The sequence below is a fragment of the Balaenoptera borealis genome (genome assembly GCF_965194805.1).
Source record: "Balaenoptera borealis genome assembly, chromosome: 2".
Taxonomy (NCBI): domain Eukaryota; kingdom Metazoa; phylum Chordata; class Mammalia; order Artiodactyla; family Balaenopteridae; genus Balaenoptera; species Balaenoptera borealis.
The window spans coordinates 103,223,584-103,245,315 of record NC_138867.1 but is presented as its reverse complement, the minus strand read 5'-3'; the positions used below and the strand labels follow the sequence as shown (position 1 = coordinate 103,245,315).

General features: G+C 43.8%; 2 protein-coding genes across 6 annotated transcripts in view; one reads left to right on the top strand and one right to left on the bottom strand.

Moving 5' to 3' along the window:
* The first annotated feature begins 46 nt into the window (after positions 1–46).
* On the top strand, positions 47–13,720 carry PPIC (peptidylprolyl isomerase C). The gene is made up of 5 exons (XM_082380737.1): positions 47–260; positions 6,543–6,656; positions 7,118–7,211; positions 10,104–10,288; positions 13,061–13,720. The coding sequence occupies exons 1-5, from the start codon at positions 144–146 to the stop codon at positions 13,187–13,189; spliced, it is 639 nt and encodes a 212-aa protein (XP_082236863.1). The 5' UTR covers positions 47–143; the 3' UTR covers positions 13,190–13,720.
* Positions 13,288–21,732, bottom strand: part of SNX24 (sorting nexin 24) — a 176,041-nt gene continuing 167,596 nt past the window's right edge. For 4 of the 5 annotated variants that reach the window (XM_082380733.1, XM_082380732.1, XM_082380729.1 and 1 more), the window contains one exon: positions 13,288–19,849. In XM_082380733.1, coding sequence (XP_082236859.1) covers positions 19,736–19,849 — 114 coding nt within the window. In that variant the 3' untranslated portion in view covers positions 13,288–19,735. Of the gene's footprint in view, positions 21,588–21,732 lie in introns of all 5 variants that reach the window. The other variant, XM_082380731.1, reaches the window with a different exon arrangement.

Sequence of the window (21,732 nt, the reverse complement as noted above, 5' to 3'; positions counted from 1 at the left end):
GCCCCGACTGCCCCATCCCCATCACCCCCGCGCCCCCCCGCCCCGAACCGGGAGCGCGCAGGCGCAGCCGGCCGAGAGTCCCACCAGCGGTCCCGGAACCTGCGGTTGCGCCCGAGGCGCTGCCCCCGCTGCCACCGCTCACGATGGGCCCGGGTCCCCGGCTGCTGGTACCTCTCGTGCTTTGCGTGGGGCTCAGCGCTCTTGTACCTTCTGCGGGAGCGTCAGGCGTCCGCAAGCGAGGCCCCTCGGTGACGGCCAAGGTGACCGGGCGGCGGGCAGCAGCTTCCCCTCGTGCTGGCCGAGGGGATGGGAGAGCTTTGGGGACTGGAACCTCAGGGTCAGGGGCGGCGAGGAGGGGGCTTCCCGGGCGCAGAGGACGGGAGGCGGCCGGGGGGTTAGGTGGCAGGAGGCTGCCCGCGCGCGGGGGGGCCGCGCTCTCCCGGGAGACTTTGGGGGCGCTGGGCCGAGTCCGCCCCCGCCGCCGGCTGTCTGAACTTTGCCTGGGAGTTGGGAGAAGCTTCCGGAACCGGCGGGCCCTTTCTTCAGGAAGGAGACCGCTGAGTACTTCCTTCGCCTTGGCGGGGACTAGGGAATAGAAGCAGGAAGAACGCGGGAGGGACGGGGACGGGCGGAGGAGACGCGTTGCGAGCGGAGGGGTTGCAGCTGGGCCGCCCGCCGCGGGTGTCACCTGACCTGGTAGATACCAGGTCCAGCCCCTGTCGCGGTGGGGTCGGGGCAGGCCTTACGTGGCCTTGCTGAAACCAAGGGCTAGCCTCCTTTTCCTGTACTTAGGAACGACCGTCCTCCCCGGGGAGGGAGAGGTGCGCTTTTCAGACTCTGGCGGCTGGTGGGGACGGTGCTAGCACGGCACAGGCGGCTCCTGTATAACTGAGGCCAGCCTTTTGATCACGATTGGGGGGTGGGGTGGGGGGACATCTGCCATAGACTGGTCTTTACAGCTTCAGGTCTTTCCCCACCATATTTAGCCAAGGTTAGAGGATAATGGGAGGGTACAGGGAGAGATAGAGGGAGGGAAGGAGGGAGGGGATGATTTGCGGCCCTTGATGACCACTTCTAGAAAACCCACTGGCAGGAGTGTCTTGGAATCTGGAAGGAGGGGCAGCTGCAGGTGGCCCTAACAATCGGTCCGGTGTCTGCCAGTAGAAATGATAATGTTGGATGCTTAAATCCTCTACCACACACCCCACCGAGGAGGGGGGAGGACAAGGGGCGGGGGAGGTTCAGCCCAACATCTGATGTAGCCTAAGAGTGAACAGAAAGGCCGTGCTGCGGGGTACGTGTGGTGATAAACTGACCTTGCTGGCTTTGATCACTGATTCTCCTCCCAGCCCCTTGATCTTTGGGGCTTATCTAGCTTTGGGAAACGGCTTATAGAAGGCCACATAGCTGAAGGGGGGAAGTGGGGGGGTTCTTCCAATCTGCAGATACTATTTGGGTCTCATGGGATAAGCCTTAAACATAAAATTCATAAAGTGATGAAATGATGAAGGAAATACACCCGGAAATAGATTGGGTGACATTTAAAAATACCTGAAGGGTAAAAAAAAAAAAACAGCCTGGCAAAGACTTAGGAGGCAAAGGGAACTGCATATGCAAGGCCTCCAGACAGAAAAGCCATTGTATGTTCAGAGGATGGAGAAGGGACGGTGTGGCTTCAGCCCAGGGATGAGAGGGGGAGTGGCTTGAGATGAGGTTAGGGGGTGAGCAGCAGCAAGATCAGGTAGTGCCTTCCGGGCCACAGTTCGGAGTATGGGTTTTAAGGCAATTATTCTCATAATTTGAAGTCTTATTCTAAGTGCAGTTATAGCTGCTGAAGGGTTGTACGCATGGAATTGACATGATCTCATATATGCTTTTAAACAATTACTGTGGTTGTTCAGTGGAGAGTGAACTGGGAGGTCTTCAGGGCTCCAGGTCAGAATCTGGATGGTGGTGGCTTGGATTAGCGGGGGTAATGGTGGAAATGGGGAGCCAGGGAGGGACTAGAAATCGACTTTTGAAGTGTAACTAACAGGACTTGCTGACTGTTTAGATAAGGGTGGGAGAAAGGGGGTAGGACTGTCAGATGAAATACAGGATGCCCAGTGAGATGTGAATTTCAGATATGCAACGAATAATTTGTTAGTGTGAGAACGTCACCTATAGTATCTGGGAACAGGCTTACCTGGGAAGCTTTTAGACCTACCAGTGCAGAGACCACCCCAGAGCAAGTAATCAGTAATCACAGTCTCTGGGAGTGTGGAGCTGCAGTTGGGAACCTCGAGGAGAGGGAAGGAAGCTGGTGGCTGCAAGAGGGGAAGAGTTGGGGCATCTTCGCCCCAAGACCAGGGTGCTGTCACTGAGGGAGTTTTCACGCACTCTACTTTTGGAATAGTCACTCAATGTATCTCCTTTTTTCCCAGCCCATTTGTCATTACGTTCTAAAAACTGTGTAGGCATGTCCTTCCACAGTTTCAACTCTGTTGAATTACTTTTTCAGTGGACATTTTAAAACAACTAATCTATTGGAAAGTGGAAACATTAAAAAATGATTTCTCTGAGTGTGGAAAAGTAGATTAATTGGCCATCACTCTAGTGTATTGTTTTCCCCAGCAGTCTTTACCTTTTCCTCTGATTTTGTTTAAAAACAGGAATCTGTAAATGAGAGGTGTGAAGTGCTATTCCCCCCAGGGCCCTTTAATGGCACTCACCTTGTCCATGAATCCGGCTGCCAGCTGCCACCTCAGCCTGCTGCCCAGCCGTGGAGCCTCAGGTTGGGGCTCCAGCTCACTGGTCTCAAAATCCACCGAGTTAGTGTTTGCAGCCCCGCACTTTCCAGCAGATGCCATGGGCTCTGTGCAGGGTCAGGCCCCGAGACTGTAGAAAATAATGCTGCCATCTTTCCAGCTGCACTCATGTCACAACTTGCTGGCACTTTCTGCAGCTCTTGGAGTGGCCAGGAGGCTTCAGCTGGGGTAACAGCAAGTTACCTAATGTCTGAGGCTCCTCCTCTATTCCATTTCTATTTCCTCTGTAAGTGGAAAGGGAAATAATACCTACCTGCAGGGTTTTGCATATTAGATGTGCTAAAGCATGTAAAATGCTTAGCCCTGATTGAAGTTCCTGATTTAGGAGGTCAATTGTTAGTGTTATTTGTGTTATCTTATTAGTCCTCCTGTAGCAGTGCAGCCCTGAGAGGAATCATCATCTGGGTACAATGAGGAACAGGAGCTCAGAGTTGCCCAAGGTCCCATGGCCAGTTAGTGGTGGAGCCGGTTTGAGAACAGTTTCCTGGACCTCACAGCTCGTGTACTTGGTGTCTTCCCCAGTTACTTTGGAAATGGAAGCAGGATTAACCCTACAAGGGTTTGGGGCAGAGCTATGTGAGTGCCTCTTGCCTCTTCCCCTGTCTCTCCCCACCTCCAGTGCCCTGTAATTTTTTTAAAAATAAATTTATTTACTTATTTATTTTTGGCTGCGTTGGGTCTTCATTTCTGTGTGTGGGCTTTCTCTAGTTGCAGCGAGCAGGGTCTACTCTTCGTTACAGTGTGCGGGCTTCTCATTGCAGTGGCTTCTCTTGTTGTGGAGCACAGACTCTAGGCATGTGGGCTTCAGTAGTTGTGGCTCGCGGGCTCTAGAGCACAGGCTCAGTGGCGCACGGACTTAGTTGCTCCGCGGCATGTGGCATCTTCCCGGACCAGGGCTCGAACCCGTGTCCCCTGCATTGGCAGGCAGATTCTTAACCACTGCACCACCAGGGAAGTCCCCCCGTAATTTTCAAATGACTTTCAAGGGCAGCCTCAAGGGAAAAACGGAGTGACTGAGGGGCCAGCTCCTGAAGTGCAACATGGAATTCAAGTGCCACCTTTTCCAGGAAGCCTGCCCTGATCTCCACAGATAATCATCACCTCTAACCGTGACATTTTATCTGTACATATCTTCTCGTAAAACCTGACTTCCCATTATATTATAGCGAGTATCTATGTGCTTTCTCTTCTGTGGGAGGGTAAGCTCCAGGAGGGTAGGGACTTTGCAGCCCCACCCCTTGTCTAGCACGGGGTCTGTTCCCAAGGACACGCAGCAAAGTCACAGACGATCTCAGGGTGAGAAGGTTTGCCTGGCAGCCACCCTGGGCCCACCTTCACCCTCTGTCTAGGTGTGTGTGCGCCCTGGTCCTCATTTCGTATCAACTGGCATTGAACTATTTAGCATTTTTTGAGTACCTGCATGAGCTGACACTGGGAATCTAAAAATACCGTTTCTACCCCTTAAGGGTTCCCTGCCTAGACAGAGCCATATTCATCATAAATCGCAGTCCAAGTGAACACAGCCTCAAATTGAAATTTTGTCTTTCATGCTCCTAGTGTTGCCTAACAAAAGCTGGATCTCTTAGCTGGCATCCTTCCTTTGCCTCTGGAACTGGTGAGAGTCTCCCTTGCCAGCCGGTTGCGGTCAGAAGGGCTGTGTTGCTTCTCTGCACATGGATCATTTTTCCTGCCTCAGTACTTTGGTCCCAGAAAGAACTGCCCATCCCTGTCCCTGGAGGCTGCTCCCCTCCTTCCAGGCCTGCCTCCCATCACACCTTCGCCAGGATGCCTTCCTTCAGCCTTAACGTTCCTCCACAACAGTGGGTGTACAGTGTTCTTGGGGCATTTGTAACCTGGGGCCTTGTGCTATGGTTGTTCATTTACTTGGCCTGTTTACATAAGCTCCCTTAGGACAGGGGCTCCCTCCAGTAGCTTGTACCCTCACGCTGCCTTCTGCATGGATCTTTGACAAGTACTTGTTGACAATAAGATTTGATTTCATCATTTCCATTAGAGTTAGGGAAACTCTGCTATATTTTCTTGCCATCACGCATGAAGTTGAAGGATGTTGTGGTTTGGAAAAAAATCACATTAATATGTGTGCTAGGCTGCGTGTAAGAAAATAAGATTTTTACTGAAGAGTTACACTGGGTGACAGACACTTTTTCTTCATCTTCTTATGCTGCCCTCCCACATTTGATTCTCTTTGCTGTTGAAATGTTCACAGGCTTTATTTCCTCTTCTTTATTTTAAAAGTCTGATAGACTTTTCTAGTGTCTTATACGGTGCTTCTTTATGATTGCATACCCAATTCTTGTCCCGGTGCTGCTTCATTATTGCCTGTTATTGAATTTACTCCTTGGTTCAGAAATCCCTTTGGAGAACCTGCTTCTCTTTGACCCCAGCTCTGCACGCTGGGCTCCTGTGGGTGTTAATGCAGCTTCCTGAATTGTCCTACTCCACTGCACTGCCCAATCTCAAGGGCACCGTCTTTTGTGCATTCTATGAAGTTTTACCATATAAATAATAATACAGTCTTTGCTGCTTTGGCCATGTAAAATTGCAAAATACCACATCATCCTGTGACAGACGTCCTGATGTATTGACAGAAGCTCTTGTCTTGAACTAAAGCTTGACAGTCTTTACTTCGTGATTTTTCTAAACTGTATGACATCTTTCCTCTTTGACAACCCTTCTTATATTTTTTAAAGCCATCTCTTGAATGTCTTTTTTACCCATTCAAACAGTAAATTGGTTCGTATAATCTAAACTCACTAATAGAATGCCCTTTGACTCCATGGCCTTTTCAAGCATTCTATCTCAAAATCATCTCAACACAGTGATTTGTGAAGCAAGACGTTTGTAATTTCATTTCAGATGAAACAGTAAAAAAACAGTCCAAGAGAGCTTTTAAAGTTTATCTGCAAAAAAAAGTGACTCACTTCCAGATGTGTGCTTGCTCTTTTCTGTTCTAAACTGTTGTATATGTGCAACTTTGGGGACATGATGACTGAATTTGGTGTCTGAGTTTACAGGGTAAATGGTTCTGTCAGGACCTGAGTGTAATGTTTGTTGTACTTTGGGTGCAGCTGTGGCCCTGGTGCCTTAGTGTGTCTGCACGTGAGTGGCAGGCCTTCTGGAGGAGTGTTGTGTGTTGTGATAATCTTTCACAGTCCCCTTGACAGCAGATGTCTACTCAGAACTCATTGGGAATTTAGCACTGCTCGAAGTTACAAAAAAATAAATCTGGATGGTTAGACTGTTTCTCTCCTCACCATTTTTTTTCCTCCTGCCAAGACTGGAGAGCATTACCTCTCAGAAGACCAACAGTCTCCACTCTAACCTGTGTCCACAGAGCTAGGAAACAGGAGGCCAGAGCAGTGCTGGTCTGGGTTGTGGAGGGGAGAGGAATTCTTGAAGACATTACTGGCTGACTCTGACAGTATTGAGTCCAACTTTAAACCCAGTTCCTAGTACAGTGCCTGGCCTAGAGGTGGTGCTCCGTAACTGTTTGGTGAATGAATATGTGAGTGAAATGCACCCACAAGATGGTTTCAGAACTCCTTTAATTTATATCATGCTCCTTCATAAAATAGCTCCTTCATGCTCCTTTATTAAATACTGGTGGGCAGGGCCCTTGCATCTGGATCAGTTCGCAGATTATCATGCTCCCTTACCTTGTATTGTGGCTTTTTCTCATTATAACCTTCTGCTCTGCCTTTCAACCACACGCAGGTCTTCTTTGATGTGAGGATTGGAGATAAAGATGTTGGCAGAATTGTGATTGGCCTCTTTGGAAAAGTTGTGCCCAAGACTGTGGAAAATTTTGTCGCTCTGGCAACAGGAGAGGTATGTCTCAGTTTTATTCCCTTTAACTGCACAGAAGTAGATCTTCCTTCTTTTAAGCCAAACGTAAAGATGTATTCTGGGAAAATAAGTATTAAATTAGTAGATGAGATGAACTTGAGACATTTAACAATATTTTACTTTATTTTCCTAGAAAATCGCTATTCTTCAAGCCCTCAGTTTCCTCAGGGTTCTAGAAACTGACAGGAAACAGTCATCAAGTGAAAATGCAGACTTCTCTCTTTTTACTTGTGCATGTTAATACTTTACCTCTATAGTTTATGTATTTACTTTTCAGTCAGCTAATGATAAATTTCTATCAGTAAATTATTGCAGGCACCTCATCTAGTTCTGTAGATATTTCGTGTAATTTTCTCATTTTGTCATTTCCAGATAAACACTGGGGTTTATCTTACAGTATGGGTTATATCTACTTGTGTATTCAATTGACGTAATCTCTTTAGAAAGGATATGGATATAGAGGAAGCAAATTTCATCGCGTCATCAAAGATTTCATGATTCAAGGAGGAGACTTCACCAGTGGAGATGGCACTGGCGGTAAAGTTGTCTCTAATATTTTTCCTTTCCTGCTTACCCAGGTGAAACCTAAGGTTAAGATGATGTATTTACCCAGCATATTGAATTCCCAGATTTAAGGAACAAAGTCATAAAGACAACCAGACTAATTTTTCAAGAAGGATTGAGTTGGGGTAGGGGGCCTTATCTAACAAAATCTTGGTAGGTGTGAATGAGTGAGGCCTCCTAATTTTTAACAGTATTGCTTTGGTGTTCATTATCTTTCCATAGTGGAGATATATTCATTTAGTAGGCTGTTTTACAGTGCTTAAAATCCTAGACTTCTGGTATGTAGTAATACAGAAAGATGTCTGTCATAGCAAGGAAAGGTAGACTGAAAAACTGTGTACCCTGGGGTGGCAGCCAGCTGCAGACGTGCATGTTGGTGGAGGGGGTCTGGGGACATCATGCCAGAATGATGAGGCTGGTACTTAGGTGGCAGGATTATAGGTGAATTTACCTCCTTCTTTCAAAATTCTTTCATTCTTATTGTCAGCTTTTTCAATAATAAAAAAATTAAGTAATAGACAACTTGTCAAAATTACAGTATACATTAATTTTTATCAACAAAGTTAGAATTCTGTAAAGTACAAATAATTCAATTTATAGAGTTTCAGGTATCTCTGAGCTTATTGTTTCTCATTGAGGATCCCAGCTACCCAGCTCCCTGGACTGTTTTTCCTCAGAAATGTAGTGAGTTCCTGAACACACACACAGTATATAACCACACAGAATTTAAATTTACTTCAGGTTTAAGATTTTTAATTCAGCAAATACTGGTTTTGGTGGATATTAAATTGCTAACTTTTTAAAGAAACAAGCCATTTTCAAGCACTATTGTTAATTTTATGTTTATTGCCATCTTTTTAATAACAAAATGGGTGCCATTCAATGTTTGGATTTGCCAGACACTTCAGGAGGATTACTTTGAGTCCCTGCAGAAATGCTGCCGGGTATGGGGATGTAGAAGGGAGCACAGGAACATGTTCAGGTTACTTGGTTTCATGGGGCTGGTGAGGATGCTGAGGGTAGCAAGCCCAGCTGCTGCAGAGCTGGGTCTCGGTGGAAAAGCCTGCAGCTCCAGTACGGGTCCCCTCAGGACTGGCACCCCACCGCCCTGCCTGGGGCCCAGCAAAGAGTGGTGATGGAGCTCTACTGTGTCCTCTTTCCTGTGCCCCTCTCTCTCTCTGCTTTCCCTGCTCTGTGTGTGTGTATGGGCTCCCATGAGTTTTGTAGATAGGACCTTTTGGATCATTTAAATTTAGCCTAGACCTCTCTATAGGCAAAACTTTCCTGCCAGGCCACCTCATATGTCACTTACCAACCAGCTATAAATGGCTTGCCTTTGGTATCCACTTCTGGTCCTTCTAACTGAGCCAGGATTTTTTTTTTCTTGGTAAGATGAATTATATTTGATCTAGTCTACAAAGAAAAAAAAGCAACAGTCAGGTTTCCTTAAATTATTAAATATTGTATTAATTACTCAGATAAATATAAGACAATTACAAAGGAGTGAAGTTGTTAAAATATCTAGTTATTCATTCAAAAGCCATATATTGCAAGATGTAAACACCTTAAGAAGGAAGATAATTAGGATTCACAAAATGTCCTTACTAATTCCTCTACTGCAACACTTTCTAGATATCGTGTTTTAAAAGTTAACTACATTAGCTATGAAGAAGTTTTGGTTGTATATAAATAAAGAAAAACGCCTATGTGAGACCCAAGGCTTAAGGAAGTAGAATTTTTGCCTGGTCCTTCACAAGTACTGCATAGTAAGAAGGAGATAACACAAGAGCTAACTGAGCCAGGACTTTAAGGTTGGCCACCAATGGATAAGGAGCCCTGCAGTGGAGGAGGTGGGTGTGACAGGCACTCAGGGTGTTGGAGGATGGAGCAGATACTTTCCATGGCCTGTACTGTTGTTCTATAGGAAAAACGTGTTCTGCTCTCCCTGCTGCTGTGCTTGATCTCCAGCCCCCATGCCTGCCTTTGGTTCTTCCGTTCAAGTTTGGCTCCCTGGGTGCTGCCAGTTGCTGTGACCCTCTGTATCCTGACGAGCCCTGAAGTCATCAAGCCTGATGACTTCCAGGCTTGCTCTGTTGTTCTCAGTGCTGAGGCTCCTCGTGCTTAGAGAACCAGAGTTACAGCCAGAAGTTCAAGTTCTACTCTGCTGTTTTCAAGTTTGATAACCTCTGTTTCCCATTCAAAATGGGAATGAGAAAACCTATTCTATAGGATTGTTGTGAGAATTAACTAAGGGTGTAGATTAAGTGCGTTTTGTACTCTGGTTGGCTGCAGAGGTAGGAGTGATCCAGGACAAGTGACCTGAACCTCAGGACAGAGGTGGAGCCACTAGGTTGGCTTATCCACCTTTCCATTGGGCTTCACGATGTCATCCTGACCTTCAGTTCCTTCTCATTTCGGAGTGAAATCACTGACTTGCTCGTTCAGGGTTTGGGTCTTGGTTGGAGGCCAGAGGGCATCCTCCCATCTTGTGTCATACTTAAGGCTTTTGTCTATTTGTTTTGGTCCCTGATGCCCTGTTTCCTTAAGGAGTTAATTTTTTTTTTTTTTAATTTTTTTGGCCGCGCTGCGCAGCATGCAGGATCCTAGTTCCCCAGCCAGGGATCTAACCCGCGCCCCCTGCAGCGGAAGCGTGGGATCTTAACCACTGGACCTCCAGGGAAGTCCCCGTTAAGGAGTTAATTTTATCCTCTGCTTTATATCTCCTTATATTTGACCATCTTTTCCCCATCCCCACCTCCTACAGGGTTCTATTAACCAATCTACTCAAACCTTGTATTCCCCTTTGAAGAATTTACTTTCATAGAACATCTGTTGTCTCTCCCCTTTTTGTTTTGTCTCACTCAGGTATAAGCATTTATGGTGAGACATTCCCAGATGAGAACTTCAAACTGAAGCATTACGGCATTGGGTGGGTCAGCATGGCCAATGCTGGGCCTGACACCAATGGCTCTCAGTTCTTTATCACCTTGACCAAGCCCACCTGGTTGGATGGCAAACATGTGGTATTTGGAAAAGTCATTGATGGAATGGTAACTTGATGTATTATTTTTTCTCATTCAAAGATTTATAATGAGAGTACTCTTAGTGATTTAATCTCCAAATGTGCTTGTTAGAGAGCCATAATTATATGCTGACTGGCCTCTTCAAAGGTGAATAAATTATATATGGTGTGGTATTTTTAATTGTTAGGAGCATTGGGGCAGAAGCTGGGGACTTGACAGGGAGAAGTTGAGTACTTAATTCATCTCACACTTGAAATAAGTGGAAACTCAAATAAAATCCCATATGTACATACAATGAAATATTATTCAGCCTTAAAAAGGAAGGAGATCCTGTCACATGCTACAACATGAATAAACCTTTGGAATGTTAAAGAAAATAAGCCAGTCACAAAAAGGCTGTATGATTCCATTCAAATGAGGTATCTAAAGTAGTCAAATACACGGGAACATAAAGCAGAATGGTGGTTGCCAGGGGCTGGGGGGATGAGGAAATGGGGAGCTAGTTTCAGTGGGTATCTCTGTAGATCTTCAGTTTTATAAGATGAAAAAGTTCTGGAGTTTAGTTGCACAATAGTGTGAATATGCTTAAACTAATGAACTGTACACTTAGAAATGGATGAGATGGCAAATTTTATGTTATGTGTTTCTTACCACAATTCAAAATAAAATATTTTTAAAACCCTGAGCCCCATGTGGTTTAGTACAGACACAGTCACCTTCAATGACACACGGTATAACAACCAAAATTCCTAAAGAGAGTTCAAGTTTATGCTGCTGTGTCTTAAAGAATATCAAAGGGGTCCAATTCATAATCCATAGAAAGACTTCTTAAAATCCTCATTCTTTTCCACTCCCAGCATTTCTCCTCCTTAGCAACTGCCCAAAGATGCTCTTCCAGCTCTTCAACTGGCAACTATAAGGTCTGCCCGACACAACCCTGGACAATCCTCGGTTCCCTTCCCTCTTCCACATTTCATTGTTTGTTTTCATGTGAACTCATTCAAGTGTAAACAAACCAATCATGCTCGTTGCAGTTCTTCCACAACTTCTACCTGTTATTCTGATTCTACTCGACAAAAGGCCAGGAACTGAGCCGGCTGACTCAGAACCTCCGTTACAAGGCAAGGAGGTGTTCAACCAGAGCTGTCAAATAATTCTCATTAGCAAGAGGGATGAAAGGCAAACGGGGTAGATACCTATCACTTAATATATCACTTTAGGTCCCATCACAGTGAAGGACGTGCCTATATTTTCATAAGCCGCAATGTCCTCAAAAGAATCTATTCTTAAATAGTAACGAATCCTAGCACTCCTCAAGTCTCTTATTGAACTTTGCTTTTTAAATGCGCTAAACGTAGACATGCATGCGTTAAACCAGTTTGGAGCTTTGACCAATGGGTCTAACCAGTTTCTAAGTAGTTTAAATGTAAACTGATTCAAACATTCGTTCAATGAGTATTTTTGAATACAACATAATGCTAGGCTGTAAGAAAAATGAAGAGTATGCATTTGGGGCTTTCTTCTTCTGGTCGTGGTTTCTCTTCTAGTCTTCTGGATCTTATGTCTTGGTGCCCTGGTGTACCAACCTCCTTCCACCACTGGTATGCATCCTGGGGGATCTGCTGCCTGGTCTTAGACAAACAGTCCTTAACATTTTATGAGTCATAAACTACTTTGAGAAACTAGTGAAAACTATAAACTTTCTCTCCATAAGAAAAAAAAAAGTGTGGTGTTTCATATAGTTTCAAGGAATTTTCAGGATCTCCTGACTTCCATCCCCTGACCCTCCAGAGATTGTCTGGGTAGCTTTATTAACACTGGACCTCACCCCAGACTTACAGAATCAGAACCTCCAGAGGTGGGCCCGCGAATAAGCGTGTTAAAAAATTATTGTAAAATATACACAACATAGAAATTTCCATTTTAACCATTAAATAAGCAGTTTTTAAAGTGCCACAGGTAATTCGGATGTGTAGCTGCATGCTTTAGGTACACATGTGCACATATGAACCCACACACACAATCTATTTAGAAATATATATTATTGATATTATTAGAAGAGTGCTGGTCTATTATCTTAAATTAACCTAAGTCAGCCAGAGACTGGATTAGCTGACACCATGTCCAAAGCGCTCAGAGACTTTGTTGCTCTTTTTGTTTCAACCCTGTTTGGGAAACTCATCAGAAGTCCACTTGCCTAGTCCTTGCCCACTATGTGACATAAATTAGTCCATGAGCTTGTGAAGGCTTCCGGAGTAGAGAAAGGGGCCTTTTACACCACTGTGGCGTTGGGGTTACATTAGTACCAGACTCAACCTGTAGATTACTGGCTGGGGTCAGCTTTAAAATGGGCAAACCCAGAACTAGCTCCACTACTAAATCTGCTTTCTGGCTCATTTTCTTATGCCTAGACCTCTGATAGAGTGGAGCTGAAATTGTCTCAAACTCCATGTTAACTGTTAAGCTGGGTTGTAAGAAGTGAATAGAAATACTTTGCATTAGAGCTAGATGTTTGCAAAAATATCTAATTTTTTTAGAATATAAAATGCTAATAAAAAGAAGAGAGGAAATACACAAATATGCTCTCTGATTAGCAAGCTCGTGGGTAAATTTTATTCTGTTATATAGAAATTTCCTGACTAAATTTTCCATAGTTATCTTGTATGGTTTTTGTAATTATAGAAAAAGCAAAAACAACTTATTTCCCACTAGGGCTTTCAGACTTCACATTGATTTTACCTCTTGATCACCACAGTTGCTGGTCAGAAGTGATCCATGGGTCTACTTTTCTCTCACCAGACAGTGGTCCACTCCATAGAACTGCAGGCCACCGATGGGCGTGACCGTCCACTCACCGACTGCTCCATCATCAACAGTGGCAAGATAGATGTGAAAACACCCTTTGTGGTAGAGGTCGCTGACTGGTGATACAATTGGCAGAAAACAAAGAAGAACACGCTCTGCCAGGGTGGTGTGTGTGTGTGTGTGTGTGTGTGTGTGTGTGTGTGTTGATTCTTAAAAGTTACTCTTTTGCTTTGTTTTTTAACTTTATTCTATTTTCTACCCCGGATCACAGGAAGGTTATAGAAAGCAACCACTCAAAGTTTAGTTAGCATGAATTTTGGTAAATCACTTGTTTAGGGACTTTGCACTTAAAAGACACATCCCTTTCCTCCAGTGGTGCTGTTTTTAAACTAGAAAACTTTGTATTGGCTATTTTCTTTTGAAGAACACAATCATTTCTTTGCTGGATTAATTGTGACCCCCCAAATTGAATGATGCTGAAGATTTGTCTGAAAAAAGATGGGAACAAGAAGTTTATTACTTTGTATTCAAACAGAAATTCTTTTCAGGTAAAGGGAGATTTGATTAGTATTATCTGATATATGTCACAGGGACTTTTACCTGATGAAAGGTGCTCTGGTATTCTCTATATTAAATACTTTTTATGTAGATCAATTATTTTTGCAAGACTTTTTTTTTAACCTGAAGTGCTTTAAAACAAAAAGTAATGTACAAAATATATGCATTTTAATGTTAATAATGAAAGATTAGCGAGGGTTCTGTAAATCAAAATATTAGCACAACTGGATCATTTGGGATGGGAATGCACAGAAATGACGCCCATCCATATCCCAAATACTTGAGCTGATTATTCACTAATTTTTACTCAGTGTAACATGTTTAGGAAGTTCCCTTGAGTCCAGTTGCAACAAAAAGGAGTCTTTCTTCACTTACATAGTGGGGATGAAGATTCGGGCTGTACTTAAACTAGATGGGAAAGTAAAATCTTATTGGTGGGGCCTTGTTGTAACATACCAGAGTGTGCCTGATCTCTGTTCAAATGGGAATGGTAGTTGTGAAACGGCCCCATTGCTTCTCCCCAAAATTACATCTCTTGAGCTGTATTCTAAGAAAACTGCTTCAATGAGAGATGAGATGAAATGAGCATTCTTACTGCTGATAGGGGTGTTAATTGCTACAATCCTTCTGAAGAGCATTTTGTTATTTTTTTCCAAAAAAACTTTATTAAAGGCCTTTGATATGCCAGGTACCAGTTTTGAGTTTGGGGAATACAACAGTGGACAGCGAGAAAAAGGCATCATGGAACTTACATTCTAGTGATGAAGACAGAATAAATGAGGTAACAAATAAAAGGGTGTTGACACTGTAAAGAAACCACACCAGGTTTGCTGGAAAGGCCCAGGTGAGGGAAAGGGGTGCTGTTTGGGTGGTCTCATGCGGGGACATCTGAGCTGAGCTCTGAGGAGAGAGAAGCGGCGGCTGTCAGGCCAGATCTGTGATCCAGGCCTTCCGGGCAGAGAGGGGAGAGATAACACGAGGGTCCTGAGGTGGAATGCGTGGATTCCAGGGCAGAAGAGAAAGCCAGTGTGCTGCAGCTTGAGAGGTCAGAGAGTAAGGCTGATAATGGAGCATTTGGGGCCTGGGGTGCCAGGGCAGAGCTCTTCTTTTATTCCCAGTACAGTGGGGAGCTATCGGGTTTAAGTTGGGGGGGGGCATGTTGTGATCTGCATTTAAGACTATTTTGTCTACTATGAGGAGGACTTTTATAGGGGGTTAAAGTACTTACCAGGAAACTCAGAACATTCGTATCCTTTGGAATCCCACTCCTGGGACTTTGCCGTAGACAGTGATCTGAACTTGAAAGCGTGACAATGTTTTGGACAGTCTGGCAACCAGTCCCCCTTGGTCCGGAGATGGCCACCTGTTTTCTTTGAGGAATCACACCATCCTTTCAGTCATTTCTTATCCTTAGGGTGGGCTGACCCTACAGATGGGTACATACCTGGCCTGGCAAACTCATTCATTAACTCACTTGATAAATATTAGATGCTGGAGAGAGCTGCAAACGAAACTGCCAGCCCTCGTGGTTCCCATGGAAGGAGACAAACAATTCACACATATACCACGTGAATATATAACAGAGCATCAGGTAGTCATAAGTCTACAAAGAGAAACAGGGAGAGAGACTAGAGAGTGAAGAGGTGATCAGGGCAGTCCCTGAGTAGAGCCTGAAGGGAGTGAGAGGGCAGCAAGCCATGGGGACATTGGGGGAAGAGTGAGCAAGGCAGAGGGGACAAGAGCAGTGGCCCTGGATGAAAGGCAGACTGGTGGGTTCAAGAAACAGCAAAGGGTCCAGGTGTGCAGAGTGAGGGTGGTGGAGGAGTCAGATGGGAGAGGTGGGAAAGGGAGCAGGGGGTCCTATAGGCCAATCGGAACATTCCGTTGTCCTGGCCCCAGTGACAGGCTCAGAGTTACATGTTTGACCCCAGTCATATCAGTGAGCTTCAACTGTGGGAGTTCTGCTGGAAATGCTAGGACAGAGCTGCTGTTTCTTATGGGAAGAGGTAAAGGAGCAGGCGTGAGAATGAAATCAGCACAAAGGGAAGCTGGTCCAGGAGATGGAAGATGGATTCCTGAAGACACTGCTGAGCCCCTAAGTCCAGCCATGCCTGAAGCCAATCTCTACCCCGAGCTTTTTAATTACCCAAGCTAATACAGTTCCTCTTTTGCTTAAGCCAGGGTGAATTGATTTCTTGTGACTTACAACCTAAAGTCTTTGTCTAATACAGCAATATTGGAAAAGTTTTATGTATAAAGATGTGAATTGCAGAATTGTTTATGATTGAAAAATACTGGAAGCAACTTGAATGTCCCAAAATGGTTATAATGGAGTAGTATGCATTCATTAAGACTGATGCTACAAAACTTAAGAGTAACGTGTTTTAAAGAAAAAAGTAGAAATTCTGTTTGCAGCACGATCTCAATTATGTAAATACATTCTCATAAAGCAAAATCAACAAAATGTAGATTGATGTAAAAACAAATGCAAATGGTGGGATTTTTAAAACTTATGTTTATATTTTCTTTACTTTTTTGTCTTCTAATTTTTTTTCTAGAGTGTATTGCTTTATAATACAATACTTAGGAAAAAACTTATTAAAAATTTTTTTAAAGGTAACACAGGAGGAAATTGGAAACAAATGTACTCATACATATAAAGTGCCTTAAGTTTCAAATGTCAGAAAGCACATAAGCCATTGCTACGCCCCCATGCATAAGGACATGTACTTTTTACCATATTTGCCATCAAGCTTTTTCATTAGTATGAGCATAATGAGATCTCTCTAGTGATAAAGCAAAAATTGGTTCATTTTGGAAGTGCTGAAATTCTGAGACCACTAGTGCACAGGTATAGCAAACTGTCAGGGTGTCTGTTATCCCAGATGATCAATGAGCTAACGTCACCCCCCTACTAAAAGCAGTTTATCCTGAGGGTCAGGCTGTATACTAAAAACATCAGCAAACTGATAACTACATATAAACCATTGCTTTATAAAAAGGTCTATGTGTTCTGCAAAGGCTTTTGAAATAAACAGCTCACTATTTTGCCAATCATGCTGCTAAAAGGACACATACGTAGCCAAGGGTGTGTGTGGAATCACAGGAAAATTACACTGGCTGCTACCACCGCCATGCCCACATTATTATAATTCAGTCTTGAATCACTTTAATAAACAATTTAAACATTTTGGTATCCTTAGCCACAAGTTGTTTAATTCTAAGTGCTATTTAGCAATTTTCTGGAATATCAGATAAGAATTTAGTAAGATTTATTCTTGGGTCAGATTAATTAGAATGACACTTGCAAAATTATTGGCTACTCCATTTCTGATGAGTTTTTAGAACTCAACCTCATTTTTTAGTTCAGCTGTTTTGAATTACATAAAGACAAAAATATGGCAAGGATTTTATAGCAGGAAAAGGATTTGTTTTTGTTTTTCAACATTTCTATAATTCAGGCAGCTGAAGAAATCTTTGATCTCGAAGGCTTAGAAATTCAAAGCCCCCTCAAGGCACTTTTTTTTTTTTTTAAGTAAGAAAAAGTAAAAACAGTATTTGTAATGGAAAATTTTGGTGCTGTTAAGTACATAACGGCTTTTACTTGTCTGCAGTTCATCTCATGGACTTGATTTTGGCCAAGTCTAAGTGTTAAGTGTGATACAGCATCACCTGCTTGGAGATTTGCTAGTGTTACTGATATTCTAGAGTGATGGAAAAACAACTGGCACTGATGCAGAATTAGAGTGACTAGTCACAGAAGTCCCATCGGGGGGGAAAAAAAGTCCATCTGACACATAGTAAGAGTCAAAATAAAATACATTACAAAATCCATAAATGGAATTGTAAGCCCATCACTAGTTTCATCAGAATGCTCGGGAGTCACAAATTTGGAGGATTTGGAAGGGACTCAACAGGCCAATATCCCTTCTATTGCCTACTTCTAAAGTTTTATTAGAAGCCTTGTAAGTTTCCACATCCATTACTTTTTTCAGAGGGTGTGAAGGACTTTCTTCCTGAAGCACACTGGGCCTTTAAAGTGCTATTAAAACTATGGTCACCATCTGTCCTAGGTGGTAAATATTATGTCCTGTCACTTCGATAGATATCTCAATTTGAAAACCTGAATCTTTTTCTTCCAACCTGGACACAAAACACAGATCTCCTTCCTGTGCCTCTTCTGGACACCAAGACCTACACTGGGACAGAATGTCTTGAAGAGAGGAGTAAGAACTGGTCAGCCTGGAGCAGAGAAAGTCAAGACTTGATTTATCCTGGAAGTACAGCTCTCTTATAAAGACCTAAGGACTTTTGAATTGCCTCCAAGCCTGTACAAGCTGCTCTCTCTGCCTAGTGAGCCTCCGCCGGGCTATCTGCTCCCTGCCATTCTTCAGGACTCAGTACCTGGGATCCCTCCCTCGACGAGCCTTCACTGGAAACTTCCTCACACCGTGTTCTAACTGCTTACTTCCTGGGTGTCTCCTATCTCCTCCTCGGACTGGAAGTTGCTCTCGGCCAGGGATTAGATCACACTCCTCATCTCCCCCCGAGACAGTGTTTCACGCATAACTGATGCTCAACAAGTATGTTCAGAATCGGTAACCAAAAATAATCCACCTACAATTATACTATGAGGTATTTAAACTCTCTCAGGACTAGAAATATTGTTAAACATTGGCCTTTGCCTTTTGACTGTTTCTACTCTTTTTCAAAGACTGTTACCTTTTTCAAAAAAAATAAACTTTTCCTCTTTATTTTCTGAGTTGAGGTTAGAAGGGCATGATAGAAGTAGACTGGCAAAAATGATGTGGGTGCCAAACCGGAAAAGGAAAGCCCCAAGTGGTGGTGCGCCTTCAGTGGCAGTGTCCGTGGTGAGTGGCAGCTGGCTTGGGTGACACACCATGGTCATGAGCGTGCCAAGCTGCTGGCAGTTGGCGAGGCCCAGGCCTGAGCTGAGCAGTGTGGATTTGACCCGAGAAGTGATGAGAAACCACTCTCTCTCGAGTCGTAAGTACTGTGGAAGTCATGGTATCCACTTTGGAAACCTTTACACTTGAATCCTCATTTGTTGGGCGATTTATGTGGTTCAGTGAGAAAACTGCACCATCACATGGCTCCGCCACGTGTAAACCCAGTTAGGTAATAGCATGATGCCCTTGGTGATCAAAGTCACAGGTTTGCTCTCTGTGCTTGGCTTTGTTCCTGGCTACAGAGCATATTCCTGACCCTCGTGGACAAGGCACGAAGTTAGAAATAGTTCAGCAGCATAAATCTGTCCATCACCGCAATGAGAAAAATCTAGCTTAGTTTCCTTCTGCTGGTCAGTCAGTGTTGCACCTGGTTCTGCTTCCGTGCAGCTGCAGACACGGGGAACTGTTTGGAGGATTCTTTTTAATTCATGTTTTTTAAAATTTCATGCCTGATAAATATAAATGGGTATAAACAAACAAAATAAATCATTATTTGTCAATTATACCTCAATAAAGCTAAATAAAATAAAAAAATAGATCAAATCCCTCCTGTGTAAAACCAGTCAATTGTTTCCCATTGCACATAGGCTATAAGCCAGACTCTTGAATGCCATGTCCCAAGGAGGGCCCTGTGGGATCCAGTCCCAGCCCTCCACTATCCTCTACACTCACCCCTTTCCTTGGGGACCCTGACTGAAGCTCTCTCCTTGGTTGGGCTTTGGAACCTTCTGATGTCTCTGTGACACCCTCTCCCTTCCCCCATTCTTGCCAGTTAATTCCTCCAACATCCTTTGTCTCTACTTCAATGTCACTACCTCAGAGAAGGTTCTCGACCTGCCCAAGCCTAAGTTAGGTATCTTCCCTGCACATAAGTAAACCTCCTTATTTTTCCTTTATAGCATGTAACACACTTTATAATGACACATTTTGGGGCATATTTACCCATCTAATATCACATTATTCTGTAAGTTCCATGAAGTCAAGGATTCTAGTTTACTCAGATTCACATTTAAAGATATCAATGATTTAGAATGACACCATGATGCCTTCTGTGATGAAAAAAAATTACCATGATACCAGATATAAAAGCTTATGTAAAAGAAGATAATTTCTATGGGTAAGATACCTCTTATCTTTTACTTCATTTAAAATACCTTACTGGTTTTGTTGAGTTTCTGATGGGCTGGTGTCTTAAAGGTATTATCAGCCTTCTGCAGTAACCATCTGGCATTGTTTGATTTTCTGCCCGCTCCTCCTAGAAGTAGTGAGGGTTTTTTTTAATTAAAAAAAGTTAAAATATTTTTAAAATGTGCAACATGAAGGGTTGCGGTTCTCAAACTTTATTGTGCATCAGAATCACCTGGAAGGCTTGTTAGATTTCTGGGTCCCATTCTCCGAGTGTCTGGGGCAGGGCCTGAGAATGTGTGCTTCTAACAAGTTCTTGGGTGATGCTCATGCATCACCTTGGTCCAAGGTTCCAACTTTGAAAACCACTGCCCTGAGATGTCACAAAAGCATGGTTTTTAATCACTGAATTAGCTTAGTAACTCATTTGTAAAGGACAGACGTTTAAGAAATCATTCAAGCCATCACCATTCTATGTATCAAACTGGTGAGCAAACTTTAGAAAACCACTGTTTCAGAACAATCAGGAGCTAATGAATCATTACGCAAATCTGGAAAGATGTTAGCACATCCTGATTGCAAGGTCGTTGGCTCCGCAAACGTTTCTGAAGGCCCTGCTGTGAAGTGTGTGGCCAGCTCTGAGGGGCCTGATGGGAACACAGGCTGCAGGCCACCCACTCCTTCAGCAGCAATTCTGGGATCTACTCCCACACCTCCCCACCCCCACTGAGAAACAGGGTAAACAAGTCGCTCGCTGCCCCTGCCCTCAGGGAGCTCATGCTCTTTGGAGGGGGAGAAAGACCTTGAACAAATCAACAGAATATTACACACAGTGGTAACAGCTATGAGAGAATACGAGCGTGCTATGATAGAATAATGGGGCAGGGTGAGAGTTGGGGTGCCACATAAGATTGGGTGACGTGGAGGGGCTCTTGGAGGAGGGGACATCTAAGTTGATGTGAGAGTGGGCCAGTCTTCTGATGAGAGGTGAGAAGGGTATTTCAGGCAGATACCAGCAGGTTCAAAGGACTTAAGTGAGAACCAAGGTTGGCAAGTCCTGGGAAGAGAAAGACCAATGTCGCCAGTGAGATAAGTACCAGGAAGAGGAGGGCGAGGAACTTGGGAGAGGGTGGCAGGGGTTTCAATTTTAAGTGGGGCTGGAAGCTACTGGATAATTTTGAGCAAGAGTGACATGATCTGACGGACATGTTAAAAAGATGGCTCTGGCTCTCATGTGGAGGATGGATTAGAGTAAAAGTGGAAGCAGAGAGACCTGGGAGGAGGCTGCAGCTGAGAGCACAGAGCTTGGTTTAACCAAGGGAGACGCGAAAGCACTCTGATTTGTAATGTAGTGTAGAAAGATGAGCAACTGTCACGATACTAGTTCTTTCCGACCTGAGTATTCATGTGTTGTTCAAAAATGCACATAAATACAAACAGTTCTAACGTGAGGCTGACAGGGGGTGGGTGGATTAGCCTGAACTGTGGGATCAACAGTGCAAATCCTGATCCCCTTTATTAACTGGTGGCCTTAGTCAAGCTATCTTGCCTTTCTACTTTCATTTTTTTCACTGTAGAGTGGAAAAATAAGAATACATACCTCAGAAAGATGTTGTGAGGCTTCAATGGGATAATCTGTGGATAGAACTTAGCCCAAATGAGTGCTTTATCATGTTAGCTACTTATTAGTCACTCCAATCTTTGCTTTCTTCTTCTATAAAGGTTTGTAAAAGCTTTGTCCAGTTATAGTGGGATGAAGTATGAAAAGCCTTAGTCTCACAACATGTGGCGCCCAGAGGAGTTCACTACGTAAGAGCCTCTAAGTGAAGAGACTATCAGGGCTGGAGACACTGTTGATGGCACCATGGCTGATGTTAGAGTAGAAGAAGACAGAAAGTGTTTCACATTTTATGGGTCAGATTTACAATTATACTCCGAGAATATAAAACAAAATTTTCTACAGTCAATTACATGTACTCCAAAGGCTTAACATTTCCATGTACCCTCCTCCCC

Excerpts from the sequence above, each read along its gene's own strand:
- PPIC (XM_082380737.1), top strand. The coding sequence starts at position 144 with ATGGGCCCGGGTCCCCGGCTGCTGGTACCTCTCGTGCTTTGCGTGGGG. Across the intron at positions 6,657-7,117 it reads TCGCTCTGGCAACAGGAGAG|AAAGGATATGGATATAGAGG; the intron begins GTATGTCTCAGT and ends TAATCTCTTTAG. Across the intron at positions 7,212-10,103 it reads CAGTGGAGATGGCACTGGCG|GTATAAGCATTTATGGTGAG; the intron begins GTAAAGTTGTCT and ends TGTCTCACTCAG.